The sequence below is a fragment of the Cydia amplana genome, chromosome 11, assembly GCF_948474715.1.
Source record: "Cydia amplana chromosome 11, ilCydAmpl1.1, whole genome shotgun sequence".
NCBI classification, from domain to species: Eukaryota; Metazoa; Arthropoda; class Insecta; order Lepidoptera; family Tortricidae; genus Cydia; species Cydia amplana.
The window spans coordinates 1,656,610-1,679,896 of record NC_086079.1 but is presented as its reverse complement, the minus strand read 5'-3'; the positions used below and the strand labels follow the sequence as shown (position 1 = coordinate 1,679,896).

The 23,287-nt window shown below is 40.2% G+C and overlaps 2 protein-coding genes across 2 annotated transcripts in view; both read right to left on the bottom strand.

Moving 5' to 3' along the window:
* Window positions 1-14,601, bottom strand: part of LOC134652025 (calcium-transporting ATPase type 2C member 1) — a 63,308-nt gene extending 48,707 nt beyond the window's left edge. The window contains exons 1-2 of the mRNA XM_063507178.1: window positions 14,393-14,601; window positions 5,067-5,165 (exon numbers count right to left, since the gene is read on the bottom strand). Of these exons, the coding sequence (XP_063363248.1) occupies window positions 5,067-5,165; window positions 14,393-14,494 (201 nt within the window). The 5' untranslated portion in view covers window positions 14,495-14,601. The remainder of the gene's footprint in view (window positions 1-5,066; window positions 5,166-14,392) is intronic.
* A 1,580-nt stretch (window positions 14,602-16,181) lies between these two features.
* Window positions 16,182-22,385, bottom strand: LOC134651985 (NADH dehydrogenase [ubiquinone] flavoprotein 2, mitochondrial). Its single transcript, XM_063507135.1, has 7 exons — window positions 22,235-22,385; window positions 21,978-22,103; window positions 21,362-21,552; window positions 20,627-20,774; window positions 19,243-19,302; window positions 18,121-18,197; window positions 16,182-16,336 (listed from the first exon to the last, which is right to left on the bottom strand). Exons 1-7 carry the CDS (start codon window positions 22,268-22,270, stop codon window positions 16,237-16,239), a joined length of 738 nt encoding a protein of 245 aa, XP_063363205.1. The 5' UTR covers window positions 22,271-22,385; the 3' UTR covers window positions 16,182-16,236.
* Window positions 22,386-23,287: the final 902 nt, after the last annotated feature.

Sequence of the window (23,287 nt, the reverse complement as noted above, 5' to 3'; positions counted from 1 at the left end):
AAAAATCTATACCGGCATGATAAGGTTTTATCAACTATCTGGTTTCCTATGACGTACAGATACTACCTACGTGTGTTTGTTTATAGCTTTCAATGCATGCATTTTCACGGCTAGCCAGTTTATCTTATCTTATCTTATATTTTAAACGAGCAATTCTTGTATATATATTTCGAGGATCTCGGAAACGGCTCTAACAATTTCGATGAAATCTGCTATATGAGAGTTTTCGAGGGCGAAAAATCGATCTAGCTAGGTCTTATCTCTGGGAAAAGCGCATTTTTGATATTTATATGTTTTCCGACCAAAGCTTGGGGCCCAGATATTGATAATTGGGTGGATCAATTATTTCTAGGTGTTATTCTGTCCGGTCAGCCAAGAGACAATAGTAGCATAGTTTGTTAGAAGACTTTGTACACCACCTTCTTCTGAAGTTCTGACACGCTTTGTAGACAACCCTCAATGGAAAGGGTTTATAAGTATCACAGGAAAGCGTGTTTGGTGAATTTAAATGCCTAAAAATCAGGTTTTAAAGAGTGACCCAGGAGAACGTAACCATGGCAACGAGTGACAATAAAAAGTTAATTCACCCAATTATGCCGGTATGCGTCCATGTTTTGCAATAATCGACAACATACACATATAATACAACCCTTCCTTGTCTTTGTTCTGAGCAATTAAATCCCGCACGTCAGTTACAGTCATAGACCACCTGCGATTGACTCCGCAAGAAGTAGCACTTAACGAACACTCATGGTCAATTGGCACCACTCACCGCAACACACAGGCCTTATTATTAGTTGTTTATGCAGAGCAATTGACGACCACCGCTCTACGCCCCGCTAGCTCCCCGTGCTACAATTTTCAATTATATTTTCAATACTACGTAATGTAACTAAGGGATCGCATCCGGAACACCACGCTGCGCTCTAAAACTCAAATAATAGATGTAGCTCGAAAAGCGGCCAAGTTAAAGTGGGACTGGGCTGGTCATGTCTGCCGCATGCCGAATGACTTATGGGCCAAGATAACCACAGAGTGGGTGCCCCGTGAGTCGAACCGGGGATCCGGCAGACCTCGTCGGCGATGGCGGGATAACTTAGACTCCTTTTTGAGCGACTGGCCAGATGTAGCTCAAAATCGGGAGGAGTGGAAGAGGAGGGGGGAGGCCTTTGCCCAGCAGTGGGACACAATAGGCTCGCAATAATAATAATAATAATAATGGCTAAACTTCGTCAACCAGGAGGCGGAGATGACCGCCCTGGCCCGCAGGATTTTATAAGGATTGAGCGAGGAATCTTTCAGGGCGACAGTCTGAGTCCCCTGTGGTTCTGCCTAGCTTTGAATCCCCTCAGCACCCTGCTGAAGGATTTGGGACTAGGTTGCCGGCTCCGGAGTGGGGGTGAAGTCATTTCTCACCTTCTGTACATGGATGACCTCAAATTATTTGCACCAAATAGCCGAGACTTGTTGGAGCTACTGAAAACCACCGACGTCTTCAGTAGTGCCATCAACATGGAGTTTGGTGTCGATAAATGTGCGGTTATGCATGTACAGCGGGGGAGGGTTGTAAATTCAACAAATTTACAACCTTCTGAGACAATGTCTTTCAGATCTATCTCTGAGTCAGAAACCTATAAATACCTTGGTATGTCACAGTCGTTGGGTATTGAGGACGAGGGTATTAGACGGTCGGTGAAGGAGCGCTTTTTCAGTCGGCTCACAAAAGTCCTTAACAGTCTTTTGTCAGGAGGCAACAAAGTGCGCGCCTTCAACGCCTGGGTAATGCCCCTACTCACATACTCCTTTGGCAGTGGACTCAGACCGAGCTGGATGCCCTGGATCGGAGGGTCCGATCACTGCTCACCGCGCATCGCATGCTACACCCACGCTCGTCAGTTATGAGATTGTACATCCCACGGAAATGTGGAGGCCGAGGCTTCCTAAACGCCAAGGATCTCCACAACCGCGAGGTGTACAATCTCAGGAATTATTTCCTTAACAACGACTGTGGGATGCATCGTGATGTGGTGGCAGTAGACAGGAACCTCACGCCGCTCTCCTTGGCAAACGAGAACTGGCGCAAACCTGTGGTACTAAGTACTGCGGATCGCAAGGCGGCATGGGAGAGTAAGGTGCTACACGGGCGGTTCTACAAGGCCCTCACGGGACCCGATGTGGACCTGCTCGCGTCGGTGAACTGGTTACGATTCGGGGACCTCTTCGGAGAAACCGAGGGTTTTGCCTGTGCAATTGCGGACGAAGTAATGATGACGAACAACTATCGGAAATATATCCTGAAGGACGGTACGGTCGACATCTGTCGGGCATGCCGTCGTCCCGGAGAGTCACTCAGGCATATCATTTCCGGTTGTTCTCATCTTGCTAACGGCGAGTACTTGCACAGACATAATCTCGTAGCCAGGATTATACACCAGCAGCTTGCTCTTCTATACGGCCTTGTGGACCGCGAAGTACCGTACTACAAGTATTCACCTGCGCCAGTTCTCGAGAATGGTCGTGCCACGCTCTATTGGGATCGATCTGTCATCACTGACAGGACTATTGTAGCCAATAAGCCTGACATTGTGATAATAGATCGATCGCAACGCCGGGCCGTGCTCGTTGACATCACCATCCCCCATGATGAGAATCTCGTGAAAGCCGAGAAGGACAAGTCCAGCAAGTACCTAGACTTGGCTCACGAGATAACCGCCATGTGGGATGTTGATTCGACGATCATTGTCCCGATAGTCGTTTCAGTGAACGGTCTAATAGCGAAGAGTCTCGACCAACATCTTGAGAGACTCTCGCTAGGTGGTTGGATCAAGGGTCAGATGCAGAAGGCGGTGATCTTGGACACGGCGCGGATAGTCCGCCGGTTCCTCTCTCTGCGGCCCTGACCACCGGCAGCTTGGGCCTTGCCCCGCTGCTGGCGGCACCCTAGGTTAGGTTTTTTATAATATGTTTATAAGTATTTTGTATTGTTTTTGTAAGTGTTTTTGTATTTTATTTTTATATCCATATTATAAAGTAACCTAACTTAAGACCAAAAATAAATAAAGAGAATAATAATAATACTACGTAATGTAATGTACAGTGAGCTGCGAATATCATGCAGAAATTATGAATGAATTCATTGATAAAGTCGCCATGTACTTTTGCAGCTGATGGTAGTGATGGTACAACTACAGCGACCCATAGGAGCATGCGGGCATTGTGCATGTTCTATGTTAAATCTAAATCTGAGCAGTAATAGCAGCCTAATAGGTTTCCTCGGTAGATAATATACGATTCTATGTAGTAATTGATCGTCTAAATAGTAGATGGTCTGTGGTTTCATTAGAGCCAACAGCTCGTGCTTAATTGACAATTAGTCGTCCTTTGTCTAAGGGTAAAGGTCAGCTCTTGACCTAGACGGGTTCGGAGCGGAAGTGCCTAGGTATACCTATAGCTAATATAGGGGGCGTAGGCTACATTTCTAATTACCATAGGGGAGACCGAGGTGAGTTGTGACAGAGGAAAGTTGGCGACTGTTGGCGAGCTCGCAACACACGGTAACAACAACGCTAAAAAGCGCTCACCTCACCATACATCGCCCTCAAGGGGGTATTGGCGGGCATAGCGTTTATAAAAGAACCTGTATCTTCCTATCTAGTGGGTAAGTGATCTGTGGTTTCATTAGAGCCAACAGCTCGTGCTTAATTGACAATTAGTCGTCCTTTGTCTAAGGGTAAAGGTCAGCTCTTGACCTAGAGGGGTCCGGAGCGGAAGTGCCTAGGTATACCTATAGCTCAATATAGGGGGCGTAGGCTACATTTCTAATTACCATAGGGGAGACGGAGGTGAGTTGTGACAGAGGAGAGTTGGCGACTGTTGGCGAGCTCGCAACACACTGTAACAACAACGCTAAAAAGCGCTCACCTCACCATACATCGCCCTCAAGGGGGTATTGACGGGCAAAGCGTTTATAAAAGAACCTGTATCTTCTATCTAGTGCGTAAGTGATCTGTGGTTTCATAAGAGCCAGCCGCTCGTGCTTAATTGACGATTAGTCGACCTTTGTCTAAGGGTAAAGGTCAGCTCTTGACCTAGACGGGAAGAGGGTTCGGAGCGGAAGTGCCTAGGTATACCTATAGCTCAATATAGGATGCGTAGGCGACATTTCTAATTACCATAGGAGTGTTGTGACAGAGGGGAGTTGTGACATTGTCGATTTTTTGGAACCTATTAACTGTTGGCGAGCTCGCAACACACGGTAATAACAACGCTAAACAGCGCTCACCCTACCATACATCGCCCTCAAGGCGGCATTTGCGGGCAAAGGGTTGATAAAAGAACCTGGATCTTGTATCTAATCTAATGGCTAAGTGATCAGTGGTTTCATTAGAGCCAGCAACTCGTGCTTAATTGACAGTTAGTCGTCCTTTGTCTAAGGGTAAAGGTCAGCTCTTGACCTAGACGGGAAGAGGGTTCGGAGCGGCAGTGCCTAGCCGCCTAGATATCCTATAGGATTCTATATAGATTAGTAAAAGATAAAGTTGTTATTTACTGAAAACATACTGGCATTTTGATTTTTTCAACGCGATATTTTTTTATTATGTCAATCTGCCGACGCAACGACAGACCTATATTAATTTATCTCTCGCATCGACTGATGGTCCCTATGACAATTGTTTCAAGTTTGTTTTGCTTGGCGTTAATTAAAAAAATAATTGAAGATACTCATATATGTTTTATCAGAAACCGTACGGTGTGGTTTAACCGTATTATCATTACTTAAATGTTACGCTTCTAAATAAAATAATGCGGTAATTTACCAAAAAAAATGTCTACAATAAATTTACGTGATTCCATATATAGCTTGGCGTTTCTACTATAAAGGGGTATAGTATTTTAAGGGGCCCACTGATTACCAGTCCGCCGGACGATATCGGCCTGTCAGTTGTTCGGAACTGTCAACTTTTTGTTCTAACTGACAGACCAATATCGTCCGGCGGACTGGTAATCAGTGGGCCCCTTAAAATACTATAGGTATCTTGGAAAGGGGAAGGTGGAGTAAAGCTTACCTCCTCCCAGGTGAGGATGGACCCCTCTACGGCGCTGATCCACATGTCGCCGGCGCCTACTCCCACGTCGATCACACGCCGCTCCTCCGGGTTGGAATGCTGCAACAAACACAAAATGTTACATACTTACAGTCTTACATACAAACTACAAAGTGAAATCCCCTACAAATCATTTTTTTATAATATATTAAGGTAAATGTGGCTGATTCCGTCATAGGGACTATTCCGTCCATTAGTGTTTTTCTCGAACAACGAACAAATTTGATAAATTCATCGACAAAGCAGCGATTGCTTTTAGTTTCAGCAATCAAAAGCAAATGGGTTTGTTTCCTACGATTGAAAATCAAAAAAATATACGCTCGTGGTGGTAGTCCCTATGACGGAATTAGCCACATTGACCTTACAAGGCAAACGAGCAGACTAATCCCCTGACTTTTAATTACACAAACGACCTCTAACCGCGATATAGTTTCATTGTTTTTAGGGTTCCGTACCCAAAGGGTAAAAACGGGACCCTATTACTAAGACTCCGTTGTCCGTCCGTCCGTCCGTCCGTCTGTCACCAGGCTGTATCTCACGAACCGTGATAGCTAGACAGTTGAAATTTTCACAGATGATGTATTTCTGTTGCCGCTATAACAACAAATACTAAAAACAGAATAAAATAAAGATTTAAGTGGGGCTCCCATACAACAAACGTGATTTTTGACCGAAGTTAAGCAACGTCGGGCGGGGTCAGTACTTGGATGGGTGACCGTTTTTTTGCTTGTTTTACTCTATTTTTTGTTGATGGTGCGGAACCCTCCGTGCGCGAGTTCGACTCGCACTTGGCCGGTTTTTACTTTAAATAACATCTTATTTTTATAGCTTGTGCAACTCAGTTTTTATTCCATTTTTATTAATAAAAATGTCATGGATAGTTTAAATTATCTACTGTTGTGCTGATTATATATGTCCACTTTTGACCCCAATTCTCATTGCACCTCCTCCTCCTCCTTGCGTCGTATTCCTCAATATTGAGGGTCGTGACCTCCCTTTTGCATCATTTTCTCTCTTACGATCTTCCTCCATCTGCTTCTGTCATTGGCGGCGTGGAGACTGGAGAGCCATATGAACTCCTCAGTCAACAGGGGTTGCAATTCATTATCTCATTGCAATCGAGTCACTAATTATTCAAGGTACTAATCAACTTAATGACTTATTTTTATGTAAGTAGGTACAGGTAGGTACTACGTTCTCGAAGGTCGATCAAATTTAATAAATTTTTATTAATACATTGAACAATCAATAAGACCGTCAAGGTTTTTATTGGTATTGAATGTACATTATTTTTTCCTTTTTATTCAAGTTTTAACACGCAACAAATATATTATCGTTTATTTTATTAGTTTGTTGAGGTTTGCATCCAAATCAATGTTTCTTAGGGTCATTTGTTACGTTCCAGGGTTAGCCAACTAACTCAGAGTTAACCGTTAACTCCGAGTTAGATGGCTAACCCTGGAACGAGCAAGTAGCTCTTACGAGGGGCGTTCAAAATATTCTCGGTATTGATATCTTACGACCTCTTCTAAAATTTCTTTCGTTACTGGCCGCTAAGGTTTATTCATTGACATTAAAAAAAAGTATAATTCGAACCGAGATAGTCTTTTGTTTTTCTGCAATTGCTGAACAAACATGAACATCATGTGCGAATTGACAATGTTAACTAAATTAGAACATCGATGCGTGATAAAATTCTTGACAAAACAGGGTAAAAATCAAAAAACCATAAAAGAGGAAATGGATTGTGTTTACCGTGAGTCTGCTCCTTCTTTATCTACCATTCAAAAGTGGTCAAGCGAGTTTAAACGCGGAAGGGAGAGTATTGAAGATGACCCTAGACCTGGCCGGCCTGTAGTAGCTACTTCACAAGAAAATATTGATAAAGTGGAAAAACTTATATTGGAAGATGGTCGAGTGAAGGTAAAATCTATAGCACAAGTAACCAATCTCTCTATTGGTACCGTACATGATATTATACATGACCATCTTAATATGTCAAAAGTAAGTGCAAGATGGGTTCCGCGAATGCTGACTCGGCTTCAAAAAGACATGCGTGTAGCTTGTTGTTCCGATTTTATTGACCTGTGCGGTGAAAATCCTGATGAGGTGCTGCAAAGAATAGTTACTGGAGATGAAACCTGGGTTCATCATTATGACCCAGAGAGTAAACAAGAGTCCATGCAGTGGCACATTAAGGGTTCAGCTCATCCCAAGAAGTTCAAGGTCATCCCTTCAGCTGGCAAGGTCATGGCCACGATATTTTGGGATTGTGAAGGAGTATTACTAATCGATTATAAAGAAAAAGGTGTAAATATCACAGGACAGTACTACGCTAACATTCTACGTCAATTAAAGGATGTAATTAAAGAAAAGAGGCGAGGAAAGTTAACCAAAGGTATTCTGCTTCTGCATGACAACGCCCCCGTCCATACTGCTCATATTGCCAAGGCAGCTATTGTTGAATGTGGGTTTAAAACTATTACTCACCCACCGTATAGTCCGGACTTAGCCCCCAGCGACTTCTTTTTGCTCCCCAATCTTAAAAAGGATCTGCGTGGAAATAAATTTTCTGACGATGAAGCATTGAAGGCGGCAGTGGAGGAGCATTTTTACACGAAAGATAAAAAATATTTTTACGAGGGATTAAAAAAAATAATTGATCGATCTTTTAAGTGTATGAACATAGGGGGGGGGAGTATATTGAAAAATAAAAATATCAAACTTTTCGTACTTGTTTGTTTTCATTCTCATACCGAGAATATTTTGAACACCCCTCGTACTGTGGGTTATCGGTATAATAATACACAGTGTATTTTTGATACTAGACCTGTGTATCCGCCGTATACTGTAGAAAACGGCCCGACATACAGTCAAAGAATTTAATTTCAGTACCATTTCGTACTTTGTTACAGTGACAATCAATATGAAAGTTACTAGGGACCTTATACTATTGTCATTGTGACAAGGTACGAAATGGTAATAAAAGATAAAAGATAGTTTATTCAAGTAAGCATATTACAATAATCTTATGAACGTCAAATAAAGCTACACCGGCTCCAACCCTACTCCTCTGCCCCAAGAAGATTTAAATCCCCCCTTAATTAGAGGAGGGTATCCCAATATGGGACCGGCAACAAACTCGGCGGGACACATCTTTTCAAAAAATTAAATCTTATAATTAACATGCATTACGAGTAAATAAGGAAAAAAATAAAATTTAAATTACTGAAACTAAATTCCTTGACCGTACGAATACTAACGAATTACGAAAGCAACTTCGCTCTGCCAATAAACCCAACATATAAGCCAGGTAATAGCGTGACGGTTTTCATTCATCCATTAGTTACACTAATTCATTATCACAATCACTACGATATCTGAAGAAAAAGAAAGGAAATTGGCGCGATTATTGTGCCACAATTAAGTAGACTTATTCATTGATAATTGAATACAGGCGCTATTCACTATCACTACTACATAGTATAAAAGAAATGGATGTCGTTTTCTAGGTTCTCGGGGGTACAAAATTCGAAAATTATTACCATTATGGAATCCAAAATGGCGGACACGTGTTTTTTTCGTAAAAGTCGCGATTTGCACTGCGCTGCGCGTGAGTTTACACAGTCGCTTCCCTCTTTCAATTCATGATAGCGTCAAAGGAAAGGAAAGGAAATTGGCGCGATTATTTTGCCACAATTAGGCTCATTGATAATTGGATACAGAGACTACCTATCTGATATCAAAACAGGTAATTCGAAGGTACCAGTTAAACTGTTTCACTACACCTTATGAAACAAAGTCCCTCGCCGCGTCTGCTTGTGTGGATGTATGTTCGCCATAAATTCAAAAAAAGCGGCCAAGTGCGAGTCGGACTCGCCCATGAAGGGTTCCGTATTTAGGCGATTTATGACGTATAAAAAAAAACTACTTACTAGATCTCGTTCAAACCAATTTTCGGTGGAAGTTTACATGGTAATTACATCATATATTTTTTTTAGTTTTATCATTCTCTTATTTTAGAAGTTACAGGGGGGGGGACACACATTTTACCACTTTGGAAGTGTCTCTCGCGCAAACTATTCAGTTTAGAAAAAAATGATATTAGAAACCTCAATATCATTTTTGAAGACCTATCCATAGATACCCCACACGTATGGGTTTGATGAAAAAAAAATTTTTGAGTTTCAGTTCGAAGTATGGGGAACCCCAAAAATTTATTGTTTTTTTTCTATTTTTGTGTGAAAATCTTAATGCGGTTTACAGAATACATCTACTTACCAAGTTTCAACAGTATAGTTCTTATAGTTTCGGACAAAAGTGGCTGTGACATACGGACGGACAGACAGACGGACAGACAGACAGACGGACAGACAGACAGACATGACGAATCTATAAGGGTTCCGTTTTTTGCCATTTGGCTACGGAACCCTAAAAATACTGAATGGATTTTCATGCGGTTTTCACCTATCAATAGAGTGATTATATTGAGGAAGGTTTAGATGTATAATTTTTTAAGGTTTTGTGTAAACCGCGGGTCGCTAGTAATATATACAAATTATTTTCAAAATTCAAGTAAGACGTAAAACACAATGTTTCTTGTACCACTTGCGAGGAACTTTTTAGTTTAGTTAGGCAAATTAGCATTTTGCCATTTAAAAAAAAATAAAAAGTGATTTAAAATAAGTATAGGCCGTATTTCGCTCATTTACCTATCAACTATCAACTCTTGGTAATTTATAATATACTAAAGTGTCATTCAATAGAACTTGCTAACTATGTAAACAAAAGTTACTAGTAAATTGACATTCAGTGTCAATTTTAGTATGGCGGTTTATTTACATAGTTAGCAAGTTCTATTGAATGACACTTTATGTATATTTTAGAGATGGGCCGAATATTCGGTACATGGCATATTTAGCAAGTTGTCCATTATTCGACCAAAGTGCCGAATATACGGCAATTTTTTTTATTATGTTTTCCTTGTAAAATGTAAGTTCCTCCAGAAATGTTCAAGTAGGTACATATATAGTCTGTCGATTCGGAACTGGCCCCGAACGGCTTATCCTTTGTCTACCTCCTCTACACGATGGGCCAGCGCCGGCCACTCCAAGGGACGCAGCCATGCGGTAGAATGAGATAGCAATATCAGTTGCTCCCTCTAACGCATAAATGCGTCCCTTGGAGTTAGGGTTGCCAGATGGTCGGGATTTGGCGGGATTCTCCCGATTTCTAGCATTGGGAGTGTTCCCGATTCCCGACCAAGTGCAAATTGTCCCGAAAAACAGGTTCACGTTATAAAACAATGATTTCAAGTTCCGAACTGTTGTCCAGCGAGCGCGCGGGGCATGCGTGGCGAGAGATTGTGCGGTGAGGGAGCGATGGTTTTTTATTCCCGACTTAAGTCCCAAAATTCCGAAAAATTAATATTTTTTCCCGATAATAGCGCCTTTCGAGCTGGCAACCCTACTTGGAGTGGCCGGCGCTGGCCCATCGTGTAGAGGAGCCATGAAACCGCGTCTACGGACTATACTCTCTTCCAACAGTTTACGTTTTCCCGTTTTCAGTGGTCCGAGGGCGAGGGCCTACTGCGAACCACATCGAAGTGGCTTGGGATAGGCCCTCTGGGGCCCGTTTCTCAAAAGCTTGTAACTTGTAATACAAGCGGATGTCACTTTTCCAATTGTATTACAAGTTACAAGCTTTTGAGAAACAGTATGGTATTTAACAAGGACGAGGTTTGAACGTCATAAATTACGTGTGAATTCACACAGCTTAGTTATTGTCTCGACACCGCCGTAGTCATCCAAGGCCTCCATTAACACCATTGCACTTCCCTCTCTACGTAGACTGTTTGTATATAACATCTGTACAAACTCAGACATACAGTCAGCAGCAATAGTTGCTAAGCGGGCGAGGTGTTCAAAATGATCTTGACGCGACTTTATTGTTAAAAGAATAAGAGCGCGTCAAGGTAATTTCGAACAAATCGCCCGCTTAGCAACTATTGCTGCTGACTGCACATATTGTAACTGTTCTGAATGATTCACGGTTAGTTTCACTAGACTTATATCGACCGGGATATGGACCGTGATTACCTTTTGTATTTTTTTCAAACTCCCGATTATTCGACGCAGTTACATGCATCTTGTTCACGGGTAACGGAACGAATGAGGGTAGACCGAGCGCGATACACAACTTTGACACCCACCCGCTATCTTCAGTTACCCGTGAACAAGGTGCAAACTGCGTCGAAATATCGGGAGCTCGAAAACAGTACAAAAGGTAATCACGGTCCATATCCCGGTCGATGTAAGTCTAGTGATACATATTGTATCCTATACAACTATTCATTGATGATGATAACAAATCCGCGGCCCTATTATGGTCGCCGCTGTATCGTTTAGATTAAAAGTTATGTATCAATGGCCTTGCCATACGTCAGGATTTACCCTGACATGTCAGCATTTTTTGAGGCCTGAGAAAGGACATAGCCTCCTAAGGCTCAGCCATACAAACGAAACACCCAAAATTAACCACTGAAACTTGAACCTAAATTGTAGAAAATAGAGTTGATTTTGCGTTCTATGAAAAATTGAACGAAACAAAGCAAAAGCGACTCTGTTCCAATTGAACATGGTTTAAATACCATCAAACTGAATAGGTACTATAGGTAGGACCTTGGGCCTTAGGAGGATAGGATAGTTTTTATCAATCATCATTATCATTATCCCACACAGATGATGATGAAGTATGTAAATAATATTGTCGTATTGTTACAGATGTACCTAGTGCATAATTATTTTCCATCGTATTTTCAATTTCAGCCAGTCTCGGTACAAAAAGTACTGACATTGACTGAACTAGCATGACAAATACGAACGTTTCCGCAGAAAATACGATGGAAAACAATTATGTGCACTACATCTGTACCCACATATATAAAAGTTACGGATCTACATACTCTATAACACTGATTTAAACTTTCACGATTTTTACACATTATTAAATTATACAACGGGACTTAATCGCGTATCTAAGTTTTAAGATTTACCTCCGACGTTTCGAGGACGGCGTTGTCCCCGTGGTCTCGGAGAAGACTGGCTTAAGTTGACATCAGCATAGTCTAACCGCGCGAGTTTTTCACACGCGGACGCGTAAACGTTCAAGCGGATAAACAAGACCAAGTGTGGGTAGTTCGAAAAACTCGCGCGGTTAGACGATGCTGATGTCAACTTAAGCCAGTCTTCTCCGAGACCACGGGGACAACGCCGTCCTCGAAACGTCGGAGGTTAATCTTAAAACTTAGATACGCGATTAAGTCCCGTTGTATAATTTAATAATACATACTCTATGTTACTTACTCTATGTGTAGAGTAAATAAGCATGAGTTTCTTTAGATGCTTATATTATTATTTCTCTAGCAATGCAATTTCAGCACCAGCCAAAACCAACAGCAATATTTATTACAAATCTGTTCAGTTTCACGGTATGAAGTGAATGTACTAAATATAACTCCGTATGAGTCAGCTTCAGAGAAAATGATTATGTAAACAATAAGAATGTGTGAACTGTTTGAGTGAAAACTATTAGTGTAAGGCCTGAGTGGACGCTCGAAGCGGAGCGTTCGGCGGGGCGTGCAGCGTGGCGTCGGGCTCACAAGTGATGTGAGCAGCGTGCACTAAGGCTGCTCCTATACGTTTGCATTTGTTTAACACGCCGCACGCCCTGCCCCGCTGCATGCCCAACTCGAGCGTCCACTCAGGCCTTACACTTATGAGTGTTTGTAATCCTAGTAGCATGCTAGCAGCAATATGATGTTAACACATTTTTTTTCAATTGTAATGGGATTTAGTTACTTCAAATAGCAAGAATTGATTTTGATAAACTGTTAGACCCTTATTTCTCGCCCTTTAAAGTTGCTGCTGCTTTCAAAGATGAATTTAGGATGGGTACTGCCGTGGCCTGGTGGCCTAGCGGTCCAAGTTGTTAGCCGCATACACCTGGCTAGCATGACTGACTGACATGCCTTCTTGCGGGTGACTATGTATCTAGCGATTGTATGGAGTGAAATAGATGTCATATACTTCACTCCATACATGAAGCAGAGGGTATAAAAATCGCGGTAGGCCTCCAGTACAGTCAGCTGCAGAGAAAAGGTACCCCCCTGCATAAAAGCTTGTATTCAACGGTGCTAAGGGGTATAGCATTTGGATAATTAGTCAAAAACTAGTGTTCAGTCTACCAAACTGAGATTTACTTTTCATTTATATGGGTGACCATCTTAGCTAATTAAATTGACAATTAATATAGGTAACAATAATTTAACTTGTAGGAAATTTCAATTTATTACTTAACCTGTCGTTTCCCACGATATGACGTCACCCATAAGCGTTCTAGCTGACACATTAATTTGTACACATTAGTATCAACATTTCAGACAAAGAATATTTTTTATTCACATTTCTGGTCAAGTTTCACATCATAGGAAAAATTCTTGTGGAAATGTACGGTTAAATTCTTCTAATTGTTATGATGGTAGGGAAAGCCCCAAGTAGATATATTATAAATGTCTGATAAACTATGACCCGAATGAAAGACTTAATTTCAAATGATAACAGTTATTAGTCTACAATTTTTATGAGTATTTATTTATAGATTGTCAAAGGACTGTCTCATTTCAAACATAGACAGAGAGAATCATACTATTCTTACACTAGTACTAGCACCCAAAAGAAAAGGATGAGTATAGTTTTCCTGGTTCTTACTGACTGACAAATTAGTTTGACCAACTATATCTCGTTTTAACCGACAAAGAAAGTCATTTCACTGCAAGGTCATTGTTAGTTTTGAATTCCTTTTACTTGTTGAATTTATTTGAGAAGTAAAAGTGCTTCTCACGTCGCAGAGAAAGTGTAAACTAAAAAAACAAACACGCAAGGTGATTCATTCGAAGTGACACTTATGATACGAGTCCACGACGAAAGACCACACGTGTACTTGCATATGAAAAGTCATTGCTTAAAATCAATAGTTAGTGCATTGCGTCCAAGTAGAAAGATCTAGGTCGTATAGAAATGACGACGTAAACTGTGCCTAATTTCTACCCATCCAGACCTCTACCGGATCCCCGCCCCTATAGCCTATCCGGCTTCCATGGCGCTTCTAGATAGCTTTATAATTTCTACGTACACATAGGTCACCGCTACAACTAACCCTAAACACAACTACCTAAATCAATAACATCTCAAAAGGTACACAATATGAAATCAATAATTTCAACTAACCAGACTGGCGGTGTCTTGACTGTCTAGCGAGTATTTATCAGTTTCCTTCCCTTGCTGCTCGTTGGTGAAACTCTCATATTTACGACTGGGACTACTTTTCATTGTTAACACAACGTATTAGGGCTTAGGCCTCGAAATACATTTTTGAGCACCGAAAACCACAACACAATCCACCAAGACCGACGACAGACAAAAACTGACAGGTGGTGAGTGAATGGCATTGACAACAAGAAAGGAGTGAATGAAATGAACGTAAGAATGTCATCACCATGATCACCGAATGATACAATTTGACGTATTATAATCTAATGTTGCCAGCTGTGACCAATAGACGAAATGCCGGGGATTTTTAGTTACGCTTTTTCCTCGGTTTTAATTGCGGATTATTTTTAATTTTAGCGTAGCTAGGCCATTTTACTTAGCCAGGAATATAATAACTTTCGGTCACTCACATAAACAAGTGCATGTAACTAAGATTAAGCACTTACTTTTCTACTGGGAGGTGTATCCAGTGTATACTCCATAGGAATTTGTGTGTATTCCTTCTCAACATCGTTAGATTTATTGCGGCGGAACATTTCAAAACACAATTCATATTCAATGACACATTTTTTTCCTCAAAAACTTTAAAAACTAATCACAATATACACACGGTTTTCGTTTAGAAAATAAGTTAAAGAGACTACTGTTACTGCACATTATGACTACAATACTGTCACATAATACGAAACACGATTATTTATCAGCGTCTTATCAGTACGTATGTGTAGGGCTTCGTGTAACTATTAAATTAACACGCCGAAATCGTGCCTTATCTCCTTGTCATAAATAATCAGTACTTAGAGATGAAATGAAATCTTTTCTATTAATTACTTCGTTTTTTATTTTATTGTTAATCACGTAAATCACGTTAATAGCATTTATTATCAATGATCATTCCTTACAGCATTAATTGCTCTTCTTTTTTAATTTGTTTAAAAGTGGGTGCCTATGTTTTTTTAGACGTTAGGTTTTTAGATTTATACCAAGAAAAGTCTGCAACGATTTTGACAGCACACGCAGTGCAAGTGTTATTTTAAACGTTAAACTTCTATGAAATAATGACGTATAAATGCCACTTGTGCCGAGTGTGCTATCAAAATCATTGCACGCTTGTCTTGTTCCTAACTCTAGTAAGCCTGACCAGTAATATATGTGACGTTATCTATGAAAAGGGACCGTATTGTCGACGGCGTTTACGCCATTATTAACGATGCTCCGATATAAATACAATGCCGCGCGACGCTGTGCGGCGTAAGCGCCATCGACAAAAAAAAGGTCCCTTTTCATAGATAATGCCCCATATGATCATTGTCAAGAGGGCGCTGTTATTCTCATTGTATAGGGTGACAGTTGACTATACTATGAAGAAAGTAGTTCCCATGAAATTCCGCAACATGGCGCGTGATCATATATTCATGGTCATGCTTTAATAATGGTAGCATTGGGTGCTCAAATAGGCCCCTTATTTGCACTCTCTCTCTCTCTCTCTCTCTTTAGCCCTTTTCTACCCTTCGGGTGTAGGCATCCTTCATTTTACGCCATTCGTCACGGTTCTGTGCAACCTGGAGCCACTTCTTGCCCGCAGTCCTTTTGATGTCGTCTTCCCAGCGTATATTGGGTCTACTTGGAGGACGTTCTTCAGCCCATGGTCGCCACTCGAGTATTCGTTTACGCCACGAGTCGGTCTTTCATTTGCACATCGAACCAGAAGTCCAGTGTTACCAGCCCGAAAATAAAACTCCCCCTGATTGCTAACATGATCTTTATTTAAATACCTATTAAATAAAATTTACATAAACTTGTTACGACTTGAGGGCGGGCTGCACGCCGTAGCCGGGTCCCGTGGGCTCCTCTGTGAGCGACGTTAGTCCTCCGAGGGGCTCGGAAGCGAAGCGCCCGTTTCTGAGGGAAAAATGTCAAGTATTCCACCTGTCCAATTTCTTGGTCCAATGGGTATTTGCGTCTCACATTTTGCTTAATGAGAGAGTGAGACGCAATTAGGGTTACCAGATACAAATTTCGGTAGCGTTGGCCACCCGATTGAGCCGATAGCCGCATCAGCGCAGTACACGGCCCTAATAAAGTGCAATTGTATTATTTTGGTGAGTTTGTAGTTAAATTTAGTCCGAAACAAGATGTTTTACCTACATTAATTTTAATCACAGAGGCAGAGGATACTTCTTATTATATTCTTATCTTTGCAAATGCGAATATTAGATATGATTTCGATTTCTAAAAACATCTAAAGTAAATAAAAAGGTACTTTTTAGAAAAAGTCTATCAATTCAAAAAAATCCTGACATTTTCGTGTTCCGTCCCCATTCCTGATAAAAGGCCAAAATTCCTGACATGTCAGGAAAATTCCTGTCATCTGGTAACCCTAGACGCAATGACATTGGACCAAGAACTTGGACAGAAAAAAAAACGCCATTAAAAAAAATAAAAAAAAACTTGTACAGATGGAATGCTGCTGCTGGAAGCTGGAACTATCTCCTATTTTTTCGGCGTTTGTGGGTATTGGCAATTTTGACGATAGCATCCCTAATAGGGTATTTGACTGTATTTAGAGTCTGTGCGGAAAGATAAGAGTCGTGGAATGTATGGGGCCCAATACATTCCATGACTCTTGTTTTTCCGAACAGACTCTAAAATAAATTATTTTACACCATGCATGAAATCAACTACCAGAAGATTTATAGAGAAACGTAGACAGCAGTTATTTTTAGACATTTCTATTTTAAAAGTAGGTAATATAATTGTGACATGTAGGTAGTCAAATACATATAAGTTACTCTATGTCATGGTATAATAATATACTCCGCCTGGTACTCTCTTCCGAGATTCGCGAATGACCTAACTGTCACTTGCCTACGTCATCATGCTGTTTACAGGTTCTCAAACTTTAAAATGTGGGAGAATTTTAACCAAAGTTGAAAATTATTTTAACGGCATTAATTTTAAGTTATTCATGTAGAAACATAGTAAAATAAAACAAATCTATACTGCACTTTTCACTCCTACTCTTACAGTTCCGAATAGGGTAGCCAACCATTTTCGTAACAAAACATTAATTACAAAGCTTACGACGTGAAAAGTTTGGAAAACACTGCGACTGTGGACACTGAGCGAGAAGGAAATAACAATTAACACGCGTTCGACAAGGATGACGGTCAGGGACAAAATGGCGGATCGTCAAATGTGACAGCGCTATCCTGTATCAGTGTTGTCCTGTGTTGTTGTGTGTGTGTATCCAGTAGTGTAAACAGAATTACCCAAACGTCTGAAATTTCTTTCGTGAATCGGAAGATATTGCTAACGAATAATTAAAAATGACGCGTCATTGTAAAATTTAAGATAAAATACATATAAATGAAAATTATAAAGAAATATTTTAACTTATTAACCATAGATATAATGTACCCATGTAACATGTTATGTTGAAATAAAGTGGCAATATTATTGTGACGTAGGCAAGTGACACTCTGGGAAGAGAAGACCATGTTTTATTAGACCATGCTCTACTTGGAGGATATTAGTTGTATCCTCCAAGATGCTCTATGTCAAATACCATATTCTGTCAAGTTGTCATAATAAATATGAGAATCGACAACTTGCGTTTTGTGTTTTCATATACCCTGAGCATAGTTTTGCTTTTTTAGTTACTCTAAAAGAAAGTGGAATAGTACCTTGGTCCTGGGAGTGGTTTCTCGTCCTTTTTCAACTTCTGGATGATTTCTTTTGTGTCTTCAACAGTAAGATCTTCCTGTAATTTAATAACATAACGTTAGGTGGATCATTTTATTTAAAGTTGTACCCTACACTTTTTTTCTCAAAATTGGGATTATTTTTATGTTATTTCTACTCAGATTCATGAGCTCTTTTGATCAGTGTCCCAAAAGTTCCATACATTTTTCGATCTTTCCATTCCGTGATCGCCATACAAAGTCTTATGCAAAATGGTAACGGAATGGGAAAAAAACCTTGGGACAGTTTTTTACTCCTATTAGGATAGAAAGAGCTCGTGATTCTGAGTAGAAATAACATAGAAATTCTAAATTAAAAAAAGTGTAGGGCACAACTTTAAATAAAATGGCTCATGTGCATTTGACGACTGGTCTGGCCTAGTGGGTAGTGACCCTGCCTGTGAAGCCGCGGTCCTGGGTTCGAATCCCAGTAAGGGCATTTATTTGTGTAATGAGCACAAATATTTGTTCCTGAGTCATGGTTGTTTTCATGTATTTAAGTATTTGTATATTATATCTATCGTTGTCTGAGTACCCACAACACAAGCCTTCTTAAGCTTACCGTGGGGCTTAGTCAATTTGTGTAAAAATGTCCATTAATATTTATTTATTTATTATTATTGAGGTAACTTTGACAGCTTTTCGGATCAAGATTTTCACGAGGGGCAAAGTATGAGGTTCTTCAAAAAATGATTATACTGGTTGTTATAGAGTTGGCAACTCGCAGGTAACAGCTCAGCAGGTACCACTAGCGACATCTATCACGTCTACCGTAAGAGACATACAGGGTGCCCAGTAATTAATGGATAACCTTCTAACCACCGACAGGGCACCTTAGGCTGGTCCAGAAAATGCACTTATAGGTCTAGTAAAAGTTTCGTGGTTTTCGAGATAATCGCACTTTTCTAAATTTGAAATTTGAACTATTAAGAAAAGTTCGATTATCTCGAAAACCACGAAACTTTTACTAGACCTATAAGTGCATTTTCTGGACCAGTCTAAGGTGCCCTGTTGGTGGTTAGATGGTTATCCATTAATTACTGGGCACCCTGTATATGTACTTACATAATAATCGTCGTTTATTTGAACCATGGGGGCGTTCACGCAAGCTCCCAGGCACTCGACCTGTAAATACAAAATGTAGTCATTTTCCCTGATTGTTCGAACTGCAGGCTGCTGGTTTATTAGATTCGAGAGGAAGATGGTACGGCCCATGGGCGTAGCCAGCCAGTGTAGGGGGCGGCAAGTCGATAGGCCTGGGGGGGGGGGGGTAAATTTGAGCTCCAGGGGGGGCAGCTGCCCCCCCCCCCCCGCCTGTTACGTGTCTTTTACTTGTTGAAAGTGAACAGTAAGTGAACATCTAGTTCACTTTCCAGAGTAAGAACAAATGTTTCTTAGAGAAATTTTACCCTGAATAATAATACTATCGATTAGTATAATGAAATAGGGAGTGTTTGATTTTTTAATTTTAGTTGGTTCGAGTCCCGGGCGAGGCAAGCGAGTTTTAGAAAACCTTTGAATGCAGTTTTGTTTCTTTTTAAAAATAAAGGAATGTCTCCTTTAAGTAAAATGAGCCAGCTTAAGGATTTAAGGTAGTCTCCCTCCAGGGCCCGACTTATCTTTCCACACTGTATAGTAATAATAAATACTACACATAAAATGCCAATTATAGAGTGGGTCACCTGTATCGCTAATTGTCAGATTACTGGGCGTGCCGGATCGGCGGCGCTGGGCGGAATACCGAGCGCTACTCAAGCGCGCTAATTATTCTAATGTAGCAGTAGCAATTATAATAGGCTACATGACTAATTTTCGTTTATGGTATCAATCGATCGGGTTTGTTTTTAGGATCAAATGTCTATATAGGACCCATTGCATTAAAGTAACACAAAAGTCAGAAATTGTAGTCAAAGGCCGACAGTCGCACTTCACTCGCGAAACGCCCTATACAAAACGGCCAGAGGCCGTGACGTCATCGCCCATCTTGTAGTATGGACAAAACAAGAAAATTGCGTTTTTGTCGGTGAAATATTGCGTTTATGTATATAGTTGCTATACAATATTTTTTTGGATGAAATGTAAGGAATCGAATGGTATCCTTACTTTTATCGTTTTTGGAAGTTAAAAAAAACTTAAATTTTGAAGCTTTCAGGTCCTGTCATTTTGTAATTTTTCAATATTTTATTTTAATATCCACATTATTGTGATAAATTGCTCGTTTGCTATCTATTTTACTACATTTTGTTATAAAATTCAACATGTGTCATCATCTCATCATCCCTATTATTCTAATGTAGCAATTATAGCTGGTCAACCAAATCTTGTCAGTAAAAAAAGGCGCGAAATTCAAATTTTCTATGGGACGATATCCCTTCGCGCCTACATTTTTCAAATTTGCCGCCTTTTTCTACTGTCAAGATCTGGTTGACCAAGTATATAATGCTTATACCTCAGACAGCGTGAACTTGCCGCAAGGGCTGTTGCCTCCAACCTCGCACCCGGTCTCCTCTTTCAGAGCCTTCATGATGGCATCGGAGCCCCGCAGCCAGCAGGGCGTGGTCGTGCAGATCTGCAAGTGGTATTTGCCGACTGGTTTTCTGAAACGTAATATGGAAGAGAGAAGTTCACAAAACAGCAAACCTTTGAATGTGACAGATAAGGACTAATGATTATTCCACCAAATCCATTTTCTTTCTCTTTTCGCCATTTGTACACAAGTTTTTCTTTTGTGCAATAAAGTAAAAATAAATAAAATGTTGCCAAGACTGGCTCAAACTGTCAAAAAATTATCAGACCTCATATAGAGCCAAGCCTCTAACTCTACACACCCTACAGGATTCTCGACCTCTACATTGGACCCACAACATTTAAATATCCATCTGGATATATAGCACATTTATGGGTCTCTATTGTTTCCCAAAAAGTTTTAAGTCATAATGTATTGTTTGACTGCATTTTCGTTATTCATAATCTATTTTGTTCAGATACATCACTTTACAGGACTGCCATAAAACAAACCTAACCTATCTATAGGATAACCTTACGAAAAGCTTGAAAAGTTAACGGTTTCAGTTTTATAACTAATGATAATACGATAAACAATACATTATGACTTAAAACTTTATGGGAAACGAAGGGACCCCTACATTTATTTACAATATTTTACAGAAATAATATAACTCACCTAATAAACATAGTGTAGAAAGTAGCAACCTCATAAACCCTCATCCTCGGCAGGTTCAACACCTCGGCCACCTTGTGCATGGCGGAGATGGGCAGCCAGCCTCCGCTCTGACGCTGCGCCAGATCCAGGAGCGGCATCATGGCTGCCCGCTTGTGGCCTTCCGGGTAGATCGCTAGGATTGCTTCCATGCGCTGAAGGTAAGAAAAATTACAGTAGTTTTTGAATCATTAGAAAGGAACTTCACAATATACACTTAAATACCAAGTATACAAACTTAAGTGTGCAACTGTGTTTTATCATCACGAATTATACAATTATAATCACTTTCTAGCACTCGTAGGGTGAGTGCTATAGTTATTGGCCGCTCTTAACAATTAGGTTGGCTTTTTTTTTCTGATTTATTAAGAATGGCCAATTACCATGTACAGTCACCAATTTTACTGTAATTTTGCACTAAGTATGAATAAATACTGTAGGATATACTAATTATGGTACATTAAAACCAATAAAACAGACATAAAAACGTGGTTCTAGATTAAACAAAAGCATTTCTTGTCACTAAATCTATGAACACAAATAGAAGACGTTTTAATGAAAACAATTGAAGGTTACCTACCTTTTTATTTTCCGGCGTAAATTCGAAGGGGATACTCGGATTGTCTTCGGGGGTGTCGCGATGGACGAACAGGTTGTCGCTCTGCAGCGTCGAACTTGTCTGCAGAGCCCTGGATGAGGCACGCCACTGCAAAAGACATCTTTATCTGAACCATCGCGATGGTGAACCGAGAAAGCAAGTGTCAAACCGATATTATATAATTGATTATTTATCATAAGAACAATTTTTAGACATGAAATGATTTGGAAATAACGTACTATTCCCTGAACTCCAGTTCTGAGGCTGGACAGCATGTTTGTTTTTGCTGTTTTACGTAATTTTTAAGTGCAAAGTTGCGAAGCACTGTTCGCGAACCACTCGTTTTGATGATAACTTCACCCGAAATACTTTGCAGTAGTTTGACAGCTACGTTCGAAAACATTTTCCAGAAGCAAAGTAAAATATTATGTTTTTTTAATTTTATACGGTTATGAAAAACCACGACACCTACTATTTCTAGTCTCCTGAATTTTGTATGGAACATGATTTTTATGTTCAAATGAATATTAAAAGACTTGTATAAAATGTATTACTGCAAATTGTATGTAATCATAAGTAGGTTTCTGAATGATCTGTCTTTCACTTGTGGCTAATATCCGAGCAAAGCTGTATTCCACTTGCTTTTCAAAAACATAAAGTGGAACGCAGTTTTAGCTGTGTTTTTCTTCTCAAAAATGATTACCTTCTGCTGCCTTCTGCAAAAATACGTACACGGACTGTCATTGTCTGACCAAATTATGATACTACGTTCCGCCGTTAGATGTCGCTAATTATCACTTTTCAGTTTCATAAGTTTCACCAATTCAGTTATTAACGTTTTTATGTTAACTAACAGATAATTTGATTTTATTACATTTGGTCCAGCAGAAACGATTAAAACGAGTTGAAATACAACAGCTCTAAACATCAATCAATACGACATCAATGTACGCGGTAATGAATACATACTTGAACGAGATCAGCGTATCACCGATTCGCTGTAATTGATAATTGGTAAATAAATTTTAAATGGCGATAATTGAAAAAAGGGACTTATTTATTCAATTTCCTATTGTTAAAAATCATATATTTATTTAATAAAAACACTTAACATAAAAACTTATAAATAAAAAATTTGGCCTAGGTCGTGGTCGCTCGGTAGGGTACCCTTAAGGCTGGCCGCATTGCCCCGCTGGATGGCAATGCTGATCCGCTGGGCAAAATATTGGCCAGCCCTCTGGTCACCAGAAGCCTCTATAAGGCGCTTTGACAGCTCCTCATTGTTAAAACAT

Bases quoted from the DNA above. Each gene is read 5' to 3' on its own strand.
- LOC134651985 (XM_063507135.1), bottom strand. From the start codon at position 22,270: ATGCTGTCCAGCCTCAGAACTGGAGTTCAGGGAATA. The intron at 22,104-22,234 runs GTACGTTATTTC...TGTCTTTTGCAG, and splicing joins GAACTGGAGTTCAGGGAATA to TGGCGTGCCTCATCCAGGGC. The intron at 18,198-19,242 runs GTAAGTACATAT...ATTAAATTACAG, and splicing joins AAATAAACGACGATTATTAT to GAAGATCTTACTGTTGAAGA.